We start from the raw sequence: 21,574 nt of genomic DNA, 5'->3' as shown, positions 1-21,574 counted from the left end.
CGACTACCTCGGCTGACGCTGATCTTCGGATTCTTCAGACGCTGGATCCATCGGCGCCATGGAAAGGCGAGCCCTCTTCACCGGCGTCTATTGGAGTCGTGGTGAAGTCAACGACGCCACCGGATCAGCTGAAACCACCGGCATCAAAGGTCTTCTCGGGGACATCAAAGACACCGGCGCTGGACCAGCACCTTCTACTGGACAGAAGGGCATGAAAGGCGTCGCCTTCTATGGAGCCGGAACACCCAAACTAAAAGCTAATGAACCTGAGGGACCAGCCGGTGCACCACAAGGAGCCATGGAGCTGAAGATGCTGTACATTTAAGAATGCTGCTGGATCCGCACCTGGAACCAGGAAAGCAGGATACCCCTGCGGCGTCGGCACGGACTGCGACGTCGGCACTGGATCCAACACCTCTGACTGTGCAGGCGAGAAGGCAGGACTCTGGCGAGGCTCGTCCACTTCAAAAACAGATGGCGCCAGAGAAGCCTGAGGGCTTTGTGGCTGTGGCATCACTGTCGGGCTGACCTCCCACGTCGTACGACGCCGAGCAGATCGAGATCTCAAACGAGATCGGTCTTTCTCCGAACGACGTCGGGAATCATGCCGATGCCAAGAGTCATGACGACGACGTCTCTGATGTGAAGATTTCGAGGACTACCTCCGATGTCAGTGCTTTTCCTTCTTTTTCGATTTAGCCAAAAACAGCTTGGCTTCATGCTCTTTCAGCGCCTTTGGGTTCATCTGTTGACACAAACCACACTCCTCCACGTTGTGCTATGAGCTCAAGCACCATAAACAGTCATTATGCGGGTCCGTCACCGACATACGGCCCCCGCACTCCCTACAAGGCTTAAAGCCGGACTTCCGAGGTGGAGGCATTTTTACTACAAAGTATCTCCTCCGAGAAACAGTAGCTCCCCAAGAGCAAGGAGAAAAAAACGTTACTCCTGATGTCAGCACGCCGGCGAGAACCTCTTATTGCCTCGATGACGTCAGAGGGCGTTGCATGGGAGTCGGGCAATTGAGACGTCCTTGACGACCTGCAGAGCTGGGAAGAAAATTTCAGTTGAATGCTGGCGCCTTGGGAGAATTCATTAGGTCAGGAATCCACAGGTAGTTGTATCCATCAGAAACAACAATTAGTTGTATTAAGAAATTGATAGGGTTAATATCCTGACCATTAAATTAGGATGCCACTAAAAAAACTAAACATTTTTTATATGGAGCAGAAAATAACTAATGTGCCAATAACAACAACAGACATTTTTTTGTCATGTTTAGAAAGTTGTGCACACTTGGCAGACTCCACTCTCAAACAAACCCCACACTTAGGGCAATCAGCTTTCTTTCTTTCTTCTTAAATCTTGAACCGGCAGTAACTAAAGACGTTATAATGGTAACATAAATTATTACACTGTGTTTGGATGAAGCTACATACTTGGAGTGGCTATCTTTCTTTTAGTTTTCTTGGGTCTTACTACGGCTCTAAATTGTTACCATGCCAAAATCTGTAATTAGGTATGTTGCAAACTGTGATACTTTTGTAACAGAATAAACCTCATCAGGCTGTTCTCAGTATGAAATCAGTTATTGAGGAACTTACTTTTGTTTCAAAAGCGCCATTATTATCTCCAAAAATGAACCGAGAAACGTAACCTAAGTACTCTACTATTGTAACAGGATATATCACTTAATTGAATGAGGTATGAATTTATATACTATCGGAAATACTTTTGTAGTTAGGTGCCAATTTCTCTATAAAGAAAATGATATAAAACATAAAGGCTTTTTTTTTTTTTTAAATAGCTTCAACTTTTATAGAATTATAAACAATGCTTTATGTTAGACATTGTAAAATATATGCGGATTGCCCAACAGTAGTAATTTGCAGTGGTGGGTATGACACTATATTGATAGAGGTAAGTCTAGCCTGTACCCATTCCTTCTGATATTTCTCATTATGCTCATTTATCCCATTGTAACTTAGTCCTATGTATTTCTGACGATCTGTTTACCATTTGTGAGCCAGAATACTTGCTGGTCTTGGTGAAGCCTCCACCATTGATTAACAGTTTCTAGACTCATTAAGAATTGTGCCATTTAGCAACTATTTCATGGATTCATACGGGTTAAATCAGATTATAACTTCCCAGGACATGGTGTATATTTAAATTACTCATGTAACTTACTAGAGAACATGCTACTCTCTATGACTATCTGGTTGGATGTTCAAACACATACACAATGAAATACATTTCTGAATGAGCACATACATACATCAAATGAATATTTTGCTCATTTTATGTACCTGTCAATTTTATTCAGTTCTTGTTTCTTATAATGTGCATTTTTATAGCATTTTATGGCATTTCTGTCTTTTCCCATTAATTATTTAATACATATTTTATTAGTAAATGGGAGTTGGACATTTGTTTGGAAATTCTATTTCGTCCTGAAGGCGGTCTTATGAACCTATGACAGCACAAGACATATGGACACTTGATCCTTTGTGCGGATTTCCACATATATATGTCACCATGATTTACATATGGAAATTTCTGTTTTGAAAGGACATATATGTGTTCTTTCTGACGATCCTCATATTTGTTTCAACTTTTTTCACTACTGAAAAACCGATAGTTAATAAATGTTTTGGTCAGTCACTAAAAAGACAGTGTGTCACTTTTTAATCTATTTACTGTTGTCTATGATTCTTTTGAGTTACTCTAGTATTCACATATGATATGAGGCAAAGACACATAATAGTTGATTCTGTCAATAATTATTAAATCAATGTTTTGTTTAATTACTCCTGCTGAGTCCAAAGGTAAGCCCTGACAGGACCCAATCTACATTTTGTATCCAACTCGCACTCCATGAGGGTCAGCCATATTTTTGTTTACTTCATGATGACTAGGATGCCCAGCCACTATGCGTGTGAAATCTGGTTCCACGGTGTTGGATAACCGTGATGCATGGGGTTTGCATCGTTATCAGCAGCCGCAAGAGGGTGTTGTGTTGTTTCTCCATCCGGGATACATCGATCTCCCAGACGCGATGCAGGTGGATCGTGGATTTTAGGTGCGAAGTGGGTGGCCGTTGTTTCTCAGCTGCAATGCAGGTGGTGCATCAACAATTTCCCCACACGGTGTTCTGGGCATGGATTTCAGTGTTGGTTCTGCCAACTTCACCTTTCAAGGGCCCAGGAACTGGATGGGGTACCACTTGGCAGGGCAGGAGTCTCAACAGAGAGTGTGGTGCTGGCAGAGGAAGTCCCTGATAGCCCAGGGACGTCAAAACAGGAGGCAAGTTCAGCTCAAGCCCTTGGAGATTCTTCTACAGAAGGAATATACCACAAAGTCCAGTCTTTGTCCCCTTTCACAAGCAGAAGCAGCAACTGCAGGATAGCCCAACAAAGCACAGTCACAGGCAGGGGTAGCATGTCTCCTCAGCTCTTCTCCTTGGTAGAGGTTCCTCTTGAATCCCAAAGTGATGTGAAGTCTGGGGTTTTGGATCCACTACTTATACCCCTTTCTGCCTCTGAAGTAGGCAAACTTCAAATGAAAGTCTCTGTTGTTTACATAATCCTGCCTCGCCCAGACAGGCCCCAGACACACACCAAGGGTTGGAGACTGTATAGTGTGAGGGCAGGCACAGCCCATTCAGATGTAAGTGACCACTCTTCCCTCCACTCCATCCCAGATGGCGCATCAGGATATGCAGGTTATACCCCAGCTCCCTTTGTGTCAATGTCTAGAGGAGATTCACAAACAGCCTGTGACTCTGACCCAGACAGGGAATTGACAAACAGGCAGAGTCACAGAATTGTTAAAGCAAGAAAATGCCCACTTTCTAAACGTCACATTTTCAAACTAACAATCTAAAAACCAACTTCACTAACAGATGTATTTATAAATTGTGAGTCCAGAAACCCCAAAATCGATATTTCTATCTGCTCTGAAAGGGAAACTGGATTTTAAGGATATTTAAAGGCAGCCCCCATGTAAACCTATAAGAGAGATAGGCCTTGCAACAGTGAAATCCGAATATAGCAGTATTTCACTGTTAGGACATGTAAAACACATCAGTACATGCCCCACCTTTATAAGCCGCACCCTGCCCATGGGACTACCTAGGGCTTACATTAGGGGTGCCTTATATGTTTAGAAAGGGAAGGTTTGGGCCTGGCAAGTTGGTACACTTGCCAGGTTGAATTGGTAGTGCAAGACTGCACACACAGACACTGCAGTGGCAGGTTTGAGATATGTTTACAGGGCTACTCATGTGGGTGGCACAGCCAGTGCTGCAGGCCCACTGGTAGCATTTGATTTACAGGCCCTGGGCACCTCTAGTTCACTTTACTGGGGACTTACTAGTAAATCAAATATGCCAATCATGGAAAAGCCAATTACTCATATAAGTTAAACAGGAACACTTGCACTTTAGCACTGGTCAACATTGGTAAAGTGTCCAGAGTATCAAAAACAGCAAAAACAGAGTCCAGCACACAGTCAAACATGGGAAGCAGAGGCAAAAAAGACCAGGTAGACCACGCCAAGGGTGCTAAGTCTCACAGTTTAACTACAAAATTATATAATATTTGATTTTTGGTGTAGTCTATTTTTGTGTGCACTAACCATATATTCACACAATGGTCTCTATCACAAAAACTTCAATAACGGTCCAGGCCTGGCAAAGATAACTACACACTTTCAACTGGGTAGGTGAGTTGCAACAACCCCTCTTACATACTTCACAACGAAAATGTGTTTGTGCCAAAGTTCCCAAATGTGTGTTTCCGATTGCAATGCAATTAACTAACTTAAAACACAGAAGATCCCTCTGCACCAAACTTTCTTAAACAGACGCATGGAATGAGAATGTTTCATTTTTTGTATTTGCCCGCCTGCCAGTCATCTATAGCCTGGTTATATTTGTTGAAGGTTGCAGCCGGCAGTTTAGCTCTGCAGTGGATACAAAAAATTACCTATAACATGAAGTCACATGTTCAATTCACGGAGGATCAGTTTCTCGAGTTCCTAAGATTACTACTGCTAGATTTGTGGAACGGTCAAACTTGTTTTTACAGTGATCCGAACCCACAAGATATAAACAGCACACGATCTGTCCTTTGCTGGATAAGAGATGTGCTGTAACCTGCTGATCCGAGTAGAGAATCTTCGAAAGGGTTGGATCAGCTCTTTGAAGTTGCTGAAAAGTGTTCTAATGGATAACAGCAGCAAGAGGTGGTTACGTCTGTAGTGTGTAACTCATGTATCTAGTCAATAGTTGTACTGAAAAGCTGGCATCAATCTAGCGTTCTGGGTTTATGTTTTAACTCCCTGGTGTATATAAAACCTCACACTCATAATTATTAGCACTCATGGGCTAGGTATATGCTACAAAGACAGTGATGATACAACACATGCTTTTCCCAGAATTGTCACCCTGGTTTCCTGTGCACACAGCCAGTTGTCATTGAACAAGAAAAATGAATGGAAATCATGTGCGAGCTGAGAGTCTGCACTTTATGGTTGATGCATGCGTGCCTGGGGCTGGGTCTATTTGCTCACTGGTTGCAATAAGGATAGCTCGCAAGTCTGTATCACACAAGGTCAGCCTCCAATTAATGAATATGCTTTATGGGACTGCACTGGCCAGATACGGTGATGCCTGGCCATATTTATTGGCTTTGCCAGTACCTGGCGATTGTTCTTGCCCTTTTGGGATATATTTGACGTTTGAGGCTATAGCTAGGCATATTAAGACGGTGGCTGGGCAAATATGATCATGTGATGCCTTCGGGGTCAGTGGTTATATGATGTCACTTTGTGTGATGTCATCAGGTAGTTAAACAGCTTCTACAGTTCAACCGTTTCAATCCTTTGAAAAGGTCAGACTGCAAACAATCTGAGCTATTACCCAGGTTTCTTTTGGAAACTCTATTCCACCCACATTCATCTTTGCTGACCTTCCCTTAAGTGACCTTTTCTTATTATAGTGAATAATAACCTTTGCACAAGAGTAAGGAATAAACGCAGGTTAAAAAGGAGTTCGCTCATTCGTTCGCTGTATTATTAGGTCTTCTTGCCATGTGGCGCGTATTTGTACCGATGCTGTTAAACAACTAACAAAAAATGTTTTGTTTTTTCTACACAAACAAAAAGTGGCTCTGGGGAGGAGTAAGCCAATATTCTTAAAATTCCACTGCTTGGCATGCGTTTTCACTTAGGCATGCACATACACTGAATTAGACCGAGTTAATTTATACCTACCCAAAAGAAAGGTGCCACAGGTCTAAAACGGCTGCCATTGTAGGATTTATTAAGTTCAAATTTTCCTTTATGAAGTTGAGATTTGTCAAAAATGCCTTGTTCCAAGGTTTCGGCACAACCTCCAATCTACAAAATAAGAAAATCGGTTTCAGTGTAAAGCTTTTCAGACAGGTTATTATTATAATGGCCTAATTTAGTATCACGTGACAAAAATGAATCTGAGTAACATTTGCGAAACAGCATTTTCAGTTCAGTAACTAAAATATCAGAACCGGGAATCAAATGGGCATGATAAATAAACAACTTATGCGTAACAAATTGCCAAAATACTGATTGTTCATTTATTTCAAGACCATCACTTCTTGTAGGCAACTCTTCCAGCGATTAGCTATCAATGTCCCATGCCACTTCTATCACTGGGCATATCTCTGTTGTATACCTGTTGACTCAGAAAACCGAGAAGAGGGACTAGATTAGCAATGCGGAAGAGGTCATAGTTTCATAGTACTTTTCGAGTGTAAATGGTATCAAGAACACTAGCTTGTATTAGATCCTCCAATACTTATCTTTCGAAAGATACCCTGCTGACCAGCCAATAAGCTGGCTCTCTGACACCTACCACTTCCCATATATAATAATTTCAATTTTTAGTGTTCTAGTGTATTGATTTATGTTTGGTCATTATTCTATTTTCAAGCAGTTTCTATTTAGAAAAGAAGTACTGTCGATATTTTGCCAAATATTTAATTTTTAAAGAAAGTGGCAAAATATAGACAATTTCAAGGCTTGTGGAATAGTTTAGACATTTTAATACCTTTTCAATTGATTTGTTGTAGCTGTGAATGAGTTCTTTTAAATTACAACATTTACAAAATTCTATTCAAAATGTAAATTATTGGCAAAAGTTAGCAGTTATACTACAACACTTTGAAGTTGCAAAAGCAGCCGACATTTACAGACACACTGGACTTTACTTGTTTTATTTAACAATTTTACATTGCATCCATAGCTTTGTTTTCATAACTACAAAGTAGGAATAAAATAACTAACCAATTACAGAGCGCATTTAAACTTGTTAATGGATTTTGTTAATACCCTACCCCACAAGGTGATAACCAGAGATGTGTTGTTATAGAAATGTGACATTTTAAAAAATTACGTCCATAGAAGTGACTGTAAAATATTAAAGATTCATCTCCCTAATTTCCTTTTAGAAAGGAACGAAAATACATAATCATATTAATACAATTAAACTTAAATTAGATACGTCTGTAAAGCAAATTACGGTGGTAACAATATAGAACTGACAACTATCATAATTGTTTAGGACTTCACTAAACCTAAACGATGGCTCTGTCTTTTGTCATTTAAATATAAAAGAGATTGTTCATTGTGTGCAAAATATTAGGATCCTTGTTACCTAGAAGATATTATTGGAAACCGTTCCTAACAAGTCTAACTTGTAAATATACCCTGCAATGTCCATTCAAGTGGATAAAGTTTAACATAGAGGACTGAAATGAGTTAAAATCGAATTAAATATGTTAGAAGAGCCAATGGTCCAGATACATTTGTTCTCAGGTGAACATTTTTACATTTGAAGCAAAATGTCGGCTTTCTTATAATTAAGAGACACCAGATGCACTCATGAGAAAGCGAAATATATCAAGAGATCACAAATTTGTAGAAACTGTTGGAGTCAAATTGGTTGTCTGTCTAGTTTTCTAAAATATTGGGGCAGAAAACATCTGGCATTAAGGAAGATTGGTGCACTTCCAATGGAGCTGCAAAGATCAACCATCAAAGGAAAAAGATGTGATAGACATGTAAGGCATGGGAAATCATTCTTACACCAGGTGGTTAAGACTCTAGCAAAGGTGCATAGATTCAGCCGTGGACGTCTGACCGTATCCATGCAGTCCAGTCCAGATTATGTTACATGTGTACACAAGAGTAAACCTAAGAGGGCATCATGGGACCCTCAAGGAAATGGAGTAGTACAAGAACCATTAGCACAGCAACCTTTTCTATTTAGAATTCTCCAAAATGTGATCAGCATTTTGAAATTCATATGCTGCGTCAAAAGTCCAGGTTAAACTTGCCCAGTGTCAAACGTTTTTACAATGAGGAGGGAGACAAGACATGAATGTCCACATCTCTTGATTATATCTGCTCTGAACCCCAGGTCAGATCGGACCCATTAAAAAAAAAATGTCCTGGCCCCAAGCAGTGTAGTCTGGGTATCTAGTTATGTGCAGACTGTCCCTTATTATATGCGGGAGACCCTCAACTCTAAGCACTGTGGCTGATGGATATCACAGGTGATTTTGGCAGGCACCCAAGCTCCATAGACAACAAATGTAGCTCACCAAATTTTCTCTTTTTAAATGGTCCAAAGGCAATATACATTTGGAGAGTCTTGAGGATTGACAAACACTGGTTATGATAGAGAAAAATAGGGATCAAGGAAAGAGTGCAACTATTCATAAAACACTATATATGTTTGTGCTGGGCAAGCTTGAAACAAAGGTAAACCAATGAAGAGGGCTCCAACTATCACACTTAGCTACAGCAGTATTATAAAAAGCAATGTTGCTACATAAACCGTTCTATCTTTTACCAAATTCATCACACATCATACGTTCTGAACAGCTGTGTAGACGATACTTAAATGTATTATGGTGCTATGCATAGAATACGTCTTGGAACCCTTTGGCCCTCAGGAATGGGCCAGTGTTTAAGCTGATATTTACTGCATGTGACAAAATCCAACTCTGTGGTCAGAATTTATAGGATTCGATATCTAATCCCAATTGGGAGTTTGGTTCCAGAAAAAACTGAACAACAAACATATGTTGGTACTTAACACATTAAAACTTGTGTGTCTCAATAAATATTCAGCATTATTTACTGGATAAATACATTTCTGCAAGTCTGACCTGCTGAGATTTATTGGGGAAAACTGCACAAGTAAAATGTTAGCCACCAAACTCCAAACTGCGATATGAGTGGTATTAGGAGTTATAGTATATTTTGCAATTAACCCACCAAATCACAATGAGGGCTTTGGTAGTAAATGAATGAAGGGCAAGGAGGTTATCCAACATCAGAAAGTATTTGTGAGGAACACAGGTAGCATTAGAAAAGGCTCCTGGGTCAAATAAAAAACCTTCATGGGGAAAACATGTATTTTATTTTACAGACTTTTCGTGGTTTCGCAAGAAATTTGGAAATCCCAATTTGAATAGAATTTAACAAACTTAAAAATAAATAAGGTACATATAGTTCTAACAAATCTTTTTTGTCAGTGTGTTAACTTGGGTTTTTGTACATGCATGATAACCATTGACTATCTTTAACTCTGGTTTCTTGTGGCACCATTCACAACTTTCCCATTCTGAAAAATGACTACTATCAATCTGCATGAGGGTATGGTGTCTATTGGTTCACTGTCGTATCACCTCCGGTCTTGTACTTGGTTTTCAATAGTACCGACACTGATTGGGGTCACCTAGAAGGGCGGCTGTTGTCTGTCTTAAATTTTATTTACAATTTGGTGATTGTTGTGGCATCATGGTATATTTTAATCAAGTATATATTTTTATTCTGTGGAATGACACTCGTAGTGTCACTATTATGTTGTTGTATTGTGGTATTTGCGTAATGCTGTGGTGATAATAAGTCAAACAACCGGTGGTAAAACGGGTTGTAACAAGTGATTGTATCATTTGTCTTGTCAGCCTTGATAAAGTCCTTCATAGGACGAAACACGTGTCGGCTGAATTTGATTGAATTTCAAGATTAATTCTTTCATTTGGATGGAAAGGAAAAAGATTAAATGTTTTACCATTGAGTCAAATATGCAATGTGTGAGATAACATTGTCTAGTTTATGTGTAACACCAGCTTTGTATAGTATTAGCTTTGTCACAACTATTTGTATATTATTTCATGGAATTGTGTTATATTTGCATTATGTGTATTAAATTTGTAAATGAAACGATATATTCTCTGTAATTATCACTTGTTATATTGATGCCACATTTGCTTTACATTACGTGTGTTGTTTAAAGTCTAAAAATTTAAGGATCCATGAATAGAATTGATAATCTATGAACTTTTGCTCATGTGTGCTCCATTCTCATCTCAGATTAAAAAAATTCTGCAAGTCTGACCTGCAGAGATTTATTGGGGAAAACTGCACGAGTAAAATGTTATCCACCAAACTGCAAATTGCGATATGAGTGGTATTAGGAGTTATATTATATTTTGCAATTAACCCACCAAATCACAATGAGGGCTTTGGTAGTAAATGAATGAAGGGCAGTGAGGTTATCCAACATCAGAAAGTATTTGTGAGGAACACAGGTAGCATTAGAAAAGGCTCCTGGGTCAAATAAAAAATCTTCATGGGGAAAACATGTTCTGTTACCATACACACAGAAACGTAGTTAGGAGAGTGTTCCAGACCCATATGAAGACTGTGAAAAGGTCATGGCAAATACTCTAAGACCTAATGGCCTAAAATAAAAAGCTGACAGCAAAACCACTACTATGGGTAAGAGCACAGCAAGGGAGATCTCTTGGATGGAATGCTTTAAAAAGAATGATAGGATTAGAAAAGTATGCTAGGTGACCTGAAGAAAAGCAAAGTATGCAAAACATTTGTAAGCCCCATAAGGAATTAAAGTATATCGTAAAGACTCCCCTTAATATGCAATGCATTCCAAAGCTGTGTCAGAGTTCTAGCCGTGCCATCAGTTACTCAGGGAAGTAGATGATGAGAAATCAGTTTCACAAGAACACAATGTCCTAATGTCTCAACCCCTAGTTTATCTGAGAGAAACAGAAGATTGTGGTTTGCACAATAGATGACATGCAACACAGAAAGGCACTATTGTATCTGAAGGAGCTAGCAATTAGGGACAATGGGTGACTTACCTCACCTATTTTTTGCTTTTTAAGATGGGTCTAGTAGCTTAGATAAGAATGTTTTAACTGCAGCGGGACATGATGGAGACCTAATACATATGGCTTGGATTCCATCAGAAATCCAGAATTTTGAGGCAGAGATTGAAGCCATTCAAACCAGGCTGAAAAGTAGGGCTAAACCCCAGGTATCTAGGAGTTGAATCCAGACTGAACAGTTTGGGGCAAGGTAGGGGTAAGACAAGAGGTCTTCAAACTGTGAAATGGGCCTCATGCCAGGTATGAATTGATGTCAGAGGCTAAAGTCCAGGGGAGCATCTAGTTTTCTTCCAGGCAACTCGAAGGAACATCCTGCTGAATCAGTGCTTTACATTTAGCTAAAGAAAACAGTGATTATGAGCCCCCCTGTAATAGACAATCATTAATTATTTTGGCAGTCATGTCCTGGGGGGAGACTAGGTTTCAAATTGAGGGATTCAAATAGCCACCAATGAGACCACATCACAGACACACACATATTTTTAATAAAGAATCACACTGCATACACGTTTAGGATAACTGGTCTGCCAAGAGCATGTTGTCAATCTTTTATAGGGAACATGCAGTAAGTCTTAGTAAAGTATGCACCTTATGATTAGTATACTGCCTAATTACATTAACTACTTTGCATAATATTCCATTAAGACAAAATTAAATTCACAATATACAACAATACAAAGCGTCTTACTCTAAACGGTGAGGTGGCAGATCTTGCTTCTTATCATCTTCTTTCTCTCTGGGGTCTTTTAAGACAAAGTCAACTAAAAAATTAAATATTGAAATAATTATTATGAAAAATCCATACAATAATGACTTGTATCCCAAAAGGTACAGTGTAGGTCCTTTACATTGAAGCTTCACCCCTATGTTAGAAAGCAATGTTCTGAGTTGAAGAATAAAATATTAGATCACACTTTTAATTGAAAAAATAATAAATGGGAATGTTTTGTCTAAAACGTATTTCTGTTGACTGTCAGGCTGCGTATTTGCATGGTGTATGAAACTGGCCCCTTGTTTGCAGTACCCCACTTTTTGCCTGATATCTGATGCTAACTTGATTGAGTGTGTGCGGGGATCCTGCTAACCAGGCCCAACACCTGTGTTCTTTCCCTAAATTGTACCATAGTTTCTGCAATTTGGCACATCCCTGGCACACAGCTAAGTCCCTTGTAAAAGGTACTAGTGGTGCCAAGGGCCTTGTGGCCAGGGAGGTTCCCTAAGGGCTGCAGCACATATTGTGCCACCCTACGGGACCCCTCACCAAACACATGCACACTGCCTTTGCAGGTTGTGTGTGTTGGTGGTGAGAAAAAGGTAAAGTCAACATGGTATCCGTCTCAGTGTGCCATGCCAATAACCCACTGCCTGTGGCATAGGTAAGACCCCTCTAGCAGGCCTTACAGCCCTAAGACAGAATGCACTATACCACAGGTGAGGGCACAGCTGCATGAGCAATATGCCCCTACAGTGTCTAAGCCATATCTTAAAGATTGTGTGTGCACTGTGGCGATACTGAGTACATGGTCTGGGAGTTTGTCATTAAGAACTCCACAGCTCCATGATGGCTCCACTGAAGACTAGGAAGTTTGATATCAAACATCTCAGCACAATAAACCCACTCGGATGCCAGTGTTGGAAGTATTGGAAAATGCACAAAGAAGGCATCTTAAAGATGCCCTCTGTATTTTACCCAACCCTTTAGTGCAGGACTGACCAGTCTGTGCCAGCCTGCTACTAACAGACAAGTTTCTGACACCATGCCTCCTGTTACAGTGCCCCTAGGGCACTCCAGCTACTGGTGATGCCTGCCCCCAGACCAAGCCCAACTTTAGCAGCAGGTCCAATAGGAAAATTAGGTAATACAGGGGGGAGTGGCTACTGTCGCTAGGACCACCCCTAAGGTGACCAGAGTTGAAGTGACCCCCTCCCTGCAGAAACCTCTATCTTGGTTTGGATGACAGGAGGCAATAGGATTAGGAATGTGCCCGCCTCCCGAAAGGGAGTGGGCACAAGAAGAGTGTACCCACCCTCAGGGATGGTAGCCTTTGGCTACTGTTCTCTAACCCCTGTAACACCCCTAAATCTAGGATTTAAGGGCACCCCTGAACCTAGCTCACAGAAACCTGGCGGCCTCAAGGCATGAAGAAAGAAGGACTGCTAAGCCGACCCTCCAGCTTTGAAGACTCCAGACGACAACTGACTTGGGCCCAGCTGTACCGTCCTGCCTGCAGCTTCAAGGACTCGGTTACCAAAAGGCTATGCATCCTGCAGGGCCAGTGATCACTCCAAACCCCCAAAGGACTGCCTGCTCACCAGAGGACCAAGAACTCCCAAGGACTCCAGAGCTGACCCGGATCCATGAGTCCTGCCCACTCTGTACCCAATGCCCACGGCCTGTGTCCAGGTGGCCCACCGGTCCAGAGCAAGTCCTCAGGCAATTCTGATCTTGTGTCCACCCTGGGTTGAACCCTCCTGGCCAACATGACCATGCCTGCAGCCTTAATCCAGAGGAACCCCTGAATGCAAGCAAACTGGATGAAGATGCCTGACTCCCAAAGGTACCCCCTGCAGCCCCCTGGCCTTGGGGAACCTGACCAATGGTCCAGCAACGTTTAGCTGGCGGCCCTCCTCCTTGTCCAGCCATGGGTTTTCCGGAACCAACACCCTGGACCCAGCTTGTAGCATCTTTTTGACCCCTAGGGTCCCTCTATTGAAAAGCATTGGGAGCCAGATTCTGTGTTTGCTCCCTGCACTCGGTCGCCCCTGTGCCGCTGGGGGTGTGTGTTTGCTGCTAATCTGTGCCCTCCCCCAGTGCTCACCTAAACCCCCCAGGTCTGCTCTCCAAAGACGTGGGTACTTAACTGCAAGCAGGCCTTTTCCAAGCACCCCCGTCCTCATAGAATTCTATTACAAACCTGACACCAACTTTGACCTCTACACCCAATTGGCCACGTGTTGCTAGTGATGCACTTTTGGGGTCAGCCTATACTTTGACCTGTGGACATCCTAAATACCGAAGACTGGAATCGTAAGTCATGTACTTACACGTTTTTGTGCTAATACTTTCACCCCCTAGGACTCAAGGGATTCCTATGGAAAATTGCACTGTCAACTTTTGAAATAGAAAATTGATACTTACTTGCAAACTGCTTTATCTACTAAAACCAAAGTACATTTGATACATATGCTTGATACCTACGTACTTGCAACATAGTTCTTCTGGTTCCAGTAATAAAGTAACAAAATATATTTTTTTCAATGTAAAAACAAGTGACCTGGGTTTAGTCATTGAGTGTGTGCCTCATTTATTGCCTGTGTGTGTACCACAAATGCTTTGTAATACCCTCTGATAAGTCTAACTGCTGACCCACAACACCATAAAAGAGAGCATTAGTATTATCACTTTAGCCTCTGTTTAGCCTCTTGGGAACACCTCGATTCTGTGCACACCACATCTAATTGACCACCACAAAAAAAAAATCATGAAATCCTCTGCATTCAGGATTAAAGAAAAAAGAAAGGTAAGCAAGGTGCGTGTGGGGCATAGTCAGAGACATGCAGGTGCTCCTGCTTACAGTGTCCCTTGTTTACAATGTTAACTCTGTAGCATATTTGGCAGAGACATTAGAAATCTGAACTACAGTCCATGCGTTCATTTGCCGATGCAAGCATTACATTTATTGGCCGTACATCCACTGACTTCCTGCTAGTCTCATTTAATTGGCCATTAAACCGAATCCTTTGCTGCTATGCAGAGATCAGGGCAATAGTCCTACACTAAAAAAGATGAGCCAAGACTTATTTTCAGTTTATCTATCATTACCTACATTCTGTTTAGTGCGAAGTGCATTTAAACAGTAACTTCCGTTACTGGGATTTTATTCCAAATTTAGATCGATTTGATGAAACATTTAATAAATATTCATTTTCTTTAGAACTGATATGGAATATGATTCATGAAAGAATCTCAGTGGCTATGTTGCGTGCTTGGAGTCCACTCACATAAGATTAATTTACATAATTTTTTGTGTACGTAATCGTTTACTTCCCTTTTTTTAAAAAAAAGTGTTAGTTGATCGCACTGTCAGTGTTCCATCGGTTTTTCTTACCTAGCAGCTGTCTTTTGAAGAGGAGATTCACAAGGTCTTTAAGGAACTGTGCGCCCTATTTTTTTTTTTTTTTTTAAATATATTTTTATTGCTTATCAGCCAAGTGGCAACATTTAACTGCGATACATGAGGTTACATTATGTTCCATCATACATTATATTTGAGAGTTTTACGGATGCACATTTTGCGAGTCCAGTGCAAGTGCACTGTTGCCCGATTAGGGCCTAGAGGCCATGCTTCCTCACATGAAGTACATTCTACGTGTGCAAAGGTTATTCAGAAAACTAAAGAGATAGAGAAAACGAGTTAGATAGGAGCTAAGGTGGCATCGGAGGACCCACTCCGAGGGGGGGGGGGGGACCGGCAAGAGGAGCGGTCGACCCCAGAGAGAGGGCGAGAGCCAGTCACCAGCGAGGCCACAGCTGCCATCCATGAGCCGTGCATAGCAGTTGCACGTACATCCCTTCAATTACGTCGCCTCAGCGCTCAGTCTTGTTGTCGCCGGCCAACAGCGGGCCAGCCCACCATCTGTGCGCCCTATTTTGAGTTCTTGTCCAAACAGCAGTTCATTTTTATCAAAAGAAAGCACTTTTGGCAAAGCTGCTCAATGTTGGCATGTCAGTTATGCCAAGAAAATATAGCAGATGAGTGGACATATTTTTGGCTTATTTTTCATTTAAAAAAATACAAACCCGCAAAGTGAGGTTTAGCGTTTTGAAAACAAAAAAGGTATACTGATCGGCCATAATGCACTGACAAGATGGGGAGCCCAGCAGTGAGCAGTTTCGCCCAAAGTAGTCTATTAGTGGAAAACAAAATTACATTTTCTTTGTGCGCTAGAAGTTTTCTACAGGGCATATGAGGCATTGATGAGTTGTGTGTAGCGGATGGTTCCCAGCCAGAAAAATGCATACAACATGATATTAAAACTCCTAAAGAGGGCTGTCCTTCTGAAACAACTTTCCCCAATGTTTAAAAACAGTTGACTCGCCACAAAAAACACGAGAATGTCAGATGAGAAATTCACAGATTTTTGGCAGGTATACTGTTACTAGTCAGCTATGAAGGACGCTCCAAGACTGCTGTTCACTGCTAAGGATAAGTGATATTGGGGACGTGGCTATGGTAGCGAAAATGGCGGTCCCTCTGTGAGAGAGCTCCACATCCCAGCGGCCTATCTGCCCAGAACCACCGCCACTGGGCCCATCTAACCTTGGTTGAGCCTGCTGGCAGTGCCCATACTCAGTTGTATCACCCGGAAGGAAAGTGCTTGTGGATGCCATGGCGGTCAAGTTGGTTAGGGCTGTGGTGGTTGCTGTGCACCTGGTCCGAGATGTGGGTCGCCCCAATGGTGAGCAAGTCAGAGGAATGGCAAGAGAAATCCTGTGGTGGCAGTGTGCCTGCTCCAGACCCCAGGGGGTCCCCAGCAAGGGCAAGGTACAGTTTGGGATCTGGGGCCGCCAGGGAGGGCTCAGCAGCAGTGTGATAGCAAAGCGGGCTGCAATCACTGGGCCTCGGCAGGAGGGAGTCATCATGGGTCCGGCCGTCCGGCCCCGAGAGCACTGAGGAGCGTAACTTGGTAGTGGCAAGATGGTTATGGAAGGGGGCCACGTGTACTTCTGCCTTACTACTGCTACGGCTGCCCTTCGGTGAGTGTTGGCTGCAAAGGGTGCCATGTGAACTGTTGGAGACCCCCCTATACCACTAATTTTGCTGTGTTCAGCGAGTATTACGGCAAGAGGTGTGGTGCAGTGGAGGCCACCGTCATATGGGACCCACTTATATATCGTGAGGATGCCCTGAGACACCCAGTCGGTTTGCCTGTGGCAAAACATGGAGGCTCTCTTGCTGCCTAAGCCCGAAGACATCTGGTCGGTGATACCCCATAGGAGGGCTTTGGGCAGTACCCCCTTGTGGGACACACGAGAACCTTGTGTGGGGGACTGGCCCCTTTGAATCCCCAGCACTGGGCTGGGTTGTGGGAGTCTGACTGCCTTAATGGTGAGGGGCTCTGTGTGTTGGACCTTCGATTTACTCCACTAACCCATTAGGGCTCTATCATCTGGTGGACGCCCCCCCAGCGTTGTGCAGATGGTCGGCTGCCTGGTGTTGATGGCAGAGCCTTGGCATTTGGTTGGGAATCGGCATCTGTGCCCAGCCGTGGAGAGTTGTGTGATCCCTCGCTACACTATATCACGCTCTGTCCTCTGAAGCCCTCTCCCAATGTGGCTTCATGGTCAGGGATAAACCCACAACAGCAGTATCTCAGCAAAAGATTGATACATTTAGTAAACATACTGGCCCAACGGGTGAGGCAGGCGTGAAGGCAAGCGACCCCCCCATCAGATGGACACCCACAGACATCTTCTATCCTACTTGAGATCCAAGACCTCAAGGTCACCATGGAGGGCGAGACGGGGGAACTGAAGGTAGACCTTGCCTTGATCGGACAAGATCTCCGTAGTACTACACACAGGGTTACTGCGGTCTAGGGTAGAGTGTCGACAATAGAAGACATAGTCACATCACATGAAGAACAATTGAGAACCCTGCAGCACCTAGTAGGGCAATTGGAGGTCCGTGCAGAAGATGCCAAAGGGAGGTCGTAAAGAAACAATCTCAGAGTTGTGGGTATTCCTGAGGGGACAGGGGGCCCCACACCAACAAAATTCCTGTGGGACTAGCTATTTAGCTGTAGAAGCGGTTATAGCATCACAATTTACATTGATCCAACTGAAGGTGCTGTGCAGTGTAGGTCACTAGAGCCAGACTCCACAGCATGGGCCTGATTTCTGCTGGAGTTAGCATGAGGTGTGCTGCCCTCCAGGGTGACCTGCCACACACATTGTGATAATATTTGGTGCTGACCCCCCTTCTGGAATGGTGTGTTGAGACAACTTGAGAAGGGGCTGGGTTGGGACATACCCCAGGATCCCAGACTCACCCTGCTACACATGACTGACGAACTAGGAGCCATACACTACCACAAAGCGCTTCTTTGGCTGGGTCTAATTATATTTAAAAGGGATATCTCTAAAGCTTGGAAGGACCAAGGAACCCCCTCCGTTGAGGTGTGGGCCAAAGGCATGGACCAGTGCATTGAACTGAACCACCCTATATCCTTATCACGGGCATGCCCCCAGAAACATTCCAAGTTCTGGGGAGACAGGGCAAACCACAGAGGGATTTAACTGGAGCCCTGTGCAGATAGGCCCTGGATCACAGATGGAAGCGTGGGCCTCAGCACTGTGCATACTCACAATACACGAGCAAGAGGATTGAGCTCTGCCCTGTTGTAACACCATTTACTGGGCTAATGTTTGTTTGTAATGTCATTGCAAGCCTTAGTTGAAAAAACAATAAAATGATCCCTCCCCCCCAAAAAAAAGGATATTCAATATTAGTAAATGGGTGAGCAAGTACACCTATCCCCCATCAATTGACAAATAAAAAGAAACTAAATTGAACATTCATTATGCGATTTTATCTTGAGTACGAAGATTTATCTAAAATAAAAATGTAACTACTTTATCATGCAAAAGACAATTGATAGAGCTCTCTGTGAGGCCTACAGACATCTATTAATTCAATAACAAAATCCACAAAGTTATACTCTCCAATAAGCATGACACGAGTTCTCCTGCAAAATGCTCTAACTTGCTATTTTCAATGGGCTTTTAATTTGTTTTTGGAAATACGCCAGTGGCGTAAAGTTCACTTACAGCGTTTGGTAGATGGTCTATGAATAGGTAAAAAAATAAAATACAAAATTAAAGAACAAATGAAAAAATATAAAGTGTATTGGCTACTTACCAATGGCTTTTTTAACACTTAGAAGATAGTCCTCCCTCATTTCATCCGACAGCAAATATATACTTTCTTTAAAGAGTTTCAGGTGATTTGGAACAAGAGCCAACACATTTTCCAGCCAAGAGTCTTCCATAGGGGCAACATGTTCCGTGTCTATCCCGTGCTTAATGTAATAGTTGTATCTCTATACATGAATGACACAAAGGGAAGCATCAGTGGCAGACAATGGCAGTAAAAGGACAACTGTAATTACAAATTCACACTGCAAGCCTGGGTTCAGACAGGGCATAAGGAGTATCAATAGTCATGTAGAGTATCTACTACTTGTGATAAAATGATTAAAGTGAAACGCCATTTATTTGAAAACGTTTTGGTATATCAGTGATGCAGATTTGCAGATCTATATTAGGATGAGCAATCTGGCATTTACGTTAGTTACACAAGAGTTCAGTTTCATTATCACTTCGATATCTCTCTTTAGTAACTTTGCCACCGTTTGAAGAATCTGCATGACATTTTCCAAAAAGTATAGGCATGAGCCCAGAAAGCTTTTCTATGGATTGGCCAGGAGAGTGATGGTGGAACACATGGTCTCAATACTTCAGTTTCTTATTCAAGTTCTATCTGAAAGGTTTGCCTATCTGCAGGCTATGAAAAACTGGGTTGTTTATCACCCAAACCAAAAAGGCAGAAAGGATTCTTGCCCTTCAGTGTGTTTTGTAATTTGGTATAAAGTTGTTTTATTGAACTATCCAAGTCGCAATAATTGTTTATGGAGGCTTTTATAAATCACACTGTAAAGCTTTGGATTTTTAAATGCAACCCTATTTTTCCTTTTGAGCGCAGACATGGCCACTCATTTCAGCAATTGGATGTATTATATTGCGGTCTACAACTGTCTATTTAACAATGTATTCTAAACAATGCAGAGATCTAACGATGGTTGGCTTTGAAGGCTGAATCCTAGCTCACAATCTAATCACCTGTGAAGAACTGAGATCCTTTTTATTCCTAATGGTGGTCTTTGCAGTTTTTGGGCATGGGTGCAAACGTAGCTGTGAAAGAAAATTCTTGTGTCATTTGGGGACATATGGAATGAACCTCACGTGAGCTGCTACCAGGGCAGAACACATAGGGGAACGCCTATTTTACGAAAAGGACAAATCAAAGTGCAAACCAGTCATGAACCAATAAACATATTTTTAAACCCTTTTACAGTTATGGTGCCAAACAGGATCTAGTAGGCCCCAACCATAGTAGCTGAGGTTGTTTGTCATTGGTGTACTGGGGTCCATCCTATTACAATGGCCCCTAGTCTAGCCTGTCTCTATATGTTCGACTTTGAATCACGGTTCATTCTATCTAACACAAACCCTTTCCAAACTAACATTAAACTGTGGCGGAGATATATCGACGATATTTTTATCGTCTAGCATGGTACCCCGGCAGATGTACAACTGTTCATCACTTGGATCAACACTCTGAACCCCTTTTTGAAATTTACATCCTCTGTTTCCGAGACTCAGATCCCCTTTTTGGATCTCATGATCTGTATAGAGAATGGGAAATTGTACACACACACTTACCAAAAAACCACTGACCATAATAGTCTTCTACTGTATGAGAGCCATCACCCAAAGGCATTAAGAAACAATTTACTCTATGGCCAGTTTCTCCGCCTCCAACGTAATTGCAGTTCCATGCATATGTTCAAGTCCCAAGCCGATGATCTATCTGATAAACTTGACAAACGTCACTACCCATACCCTGTGGTAAAGGCAGCATATAAGCTGGCTAAATCTTGCAGTAGAGACATCCTGTTATCAAATACCCCACACACCAAACTTACCTGTGTGTCCACCTTTACCCCCCTCTCTAAGTCTATCAAAAAAATAGTTAATAAGAGATGGGCTATTCTATGCAGTGGAGGAAAACAGATCTCCAAACCTCTATTCGCCTTCAAACGTACCACCAATATCAAGGACTTACTAGTTCACACCAGACCCCGTCCCACCTTTGATCTACCCCGACAACAATCTCTTTGGGGCATTCCTCCTGTGACTGGTCATTTCCCTTGTGGTCATTGTAATGTTTGCACTCTCACTAAGAAGTTAAAATCCATTACCTTTGAACTCATTGGGATCTGGCAATTGGTTTAAACTCACCAATCGCAATATCAAGAATTGTGTGTATATGATTACATGCCCATGTGGTCTTCAGTATATAGGAAGGACCACTAGAGCAGTGAAACTCAGGATTAATGAACACCGTAGCAACATTAGATGCGGCCGCGCCACTACTAAATTGTCCCTACGCTTCCTAGAGATTGGACACAGCCCAGATGACATGTGGTGGGTGGTCCTCCAAACCGACCCACACAAGACTGCCAATTCCCTCTTTAAGTTAGAA

The 21,574-nt window shown here is 42.3% G+C and overlaps 1 protein-coding gene across 2 annotated transcripts in view; it reads right to left on the bottom strand.

Annotated features, from left to right (window-relative positions):
- The window catches only part of DNAH7 (dynein axonemal heavy chain 7), a 1,158,398-nt gene that overhangs the window by 1,039,700 nt on the left and 97,124 nt on the right, over positions 1-21,574 (bottom strand). For both annotated transcript variants that reach the window (XM_069225862.1, XM_069225863.1), the window contains 3 exons: positions 19,169-19,349; positions 11,935-12,007; positions 6,280-6,405 (listed from right to left, as the gene is read on the bottom strand). In XM_069225862.1, coding sequence (XP_069081963.1) covers positions 6,280-6,405; positions 11,935-12,007; positions 19,169-19,349 — 380 coding nt within the window. The remainder of the gene's footprint in view (positions 1-6,279; positions 6,406-11,934; positions 12,008-19,168; positions 19,350-21,574) is intronic.

This window comes from Pleurodeles waltl, chromosome 3_1, assembly GCF_031143425.1.
Source record: "Pleurodeles waltl isolate 20211129_DDA chromosome 3_1, aPleWal1.hap1.20221129, whole genome shotgun sequence".
Taxonomy (NCBI): domain Eukaryota; kingdom Metazoa; phylum Chordata; class Amphibia; order Caudata; family Salamandridae; genus Pleurodeles; species Pleurodeles waltl.
The sequence above is the reverse complement of the archived record's forward strand: the minus strand, read 5'-3'. Positions and strand labels throughout refer to the sequence as shown.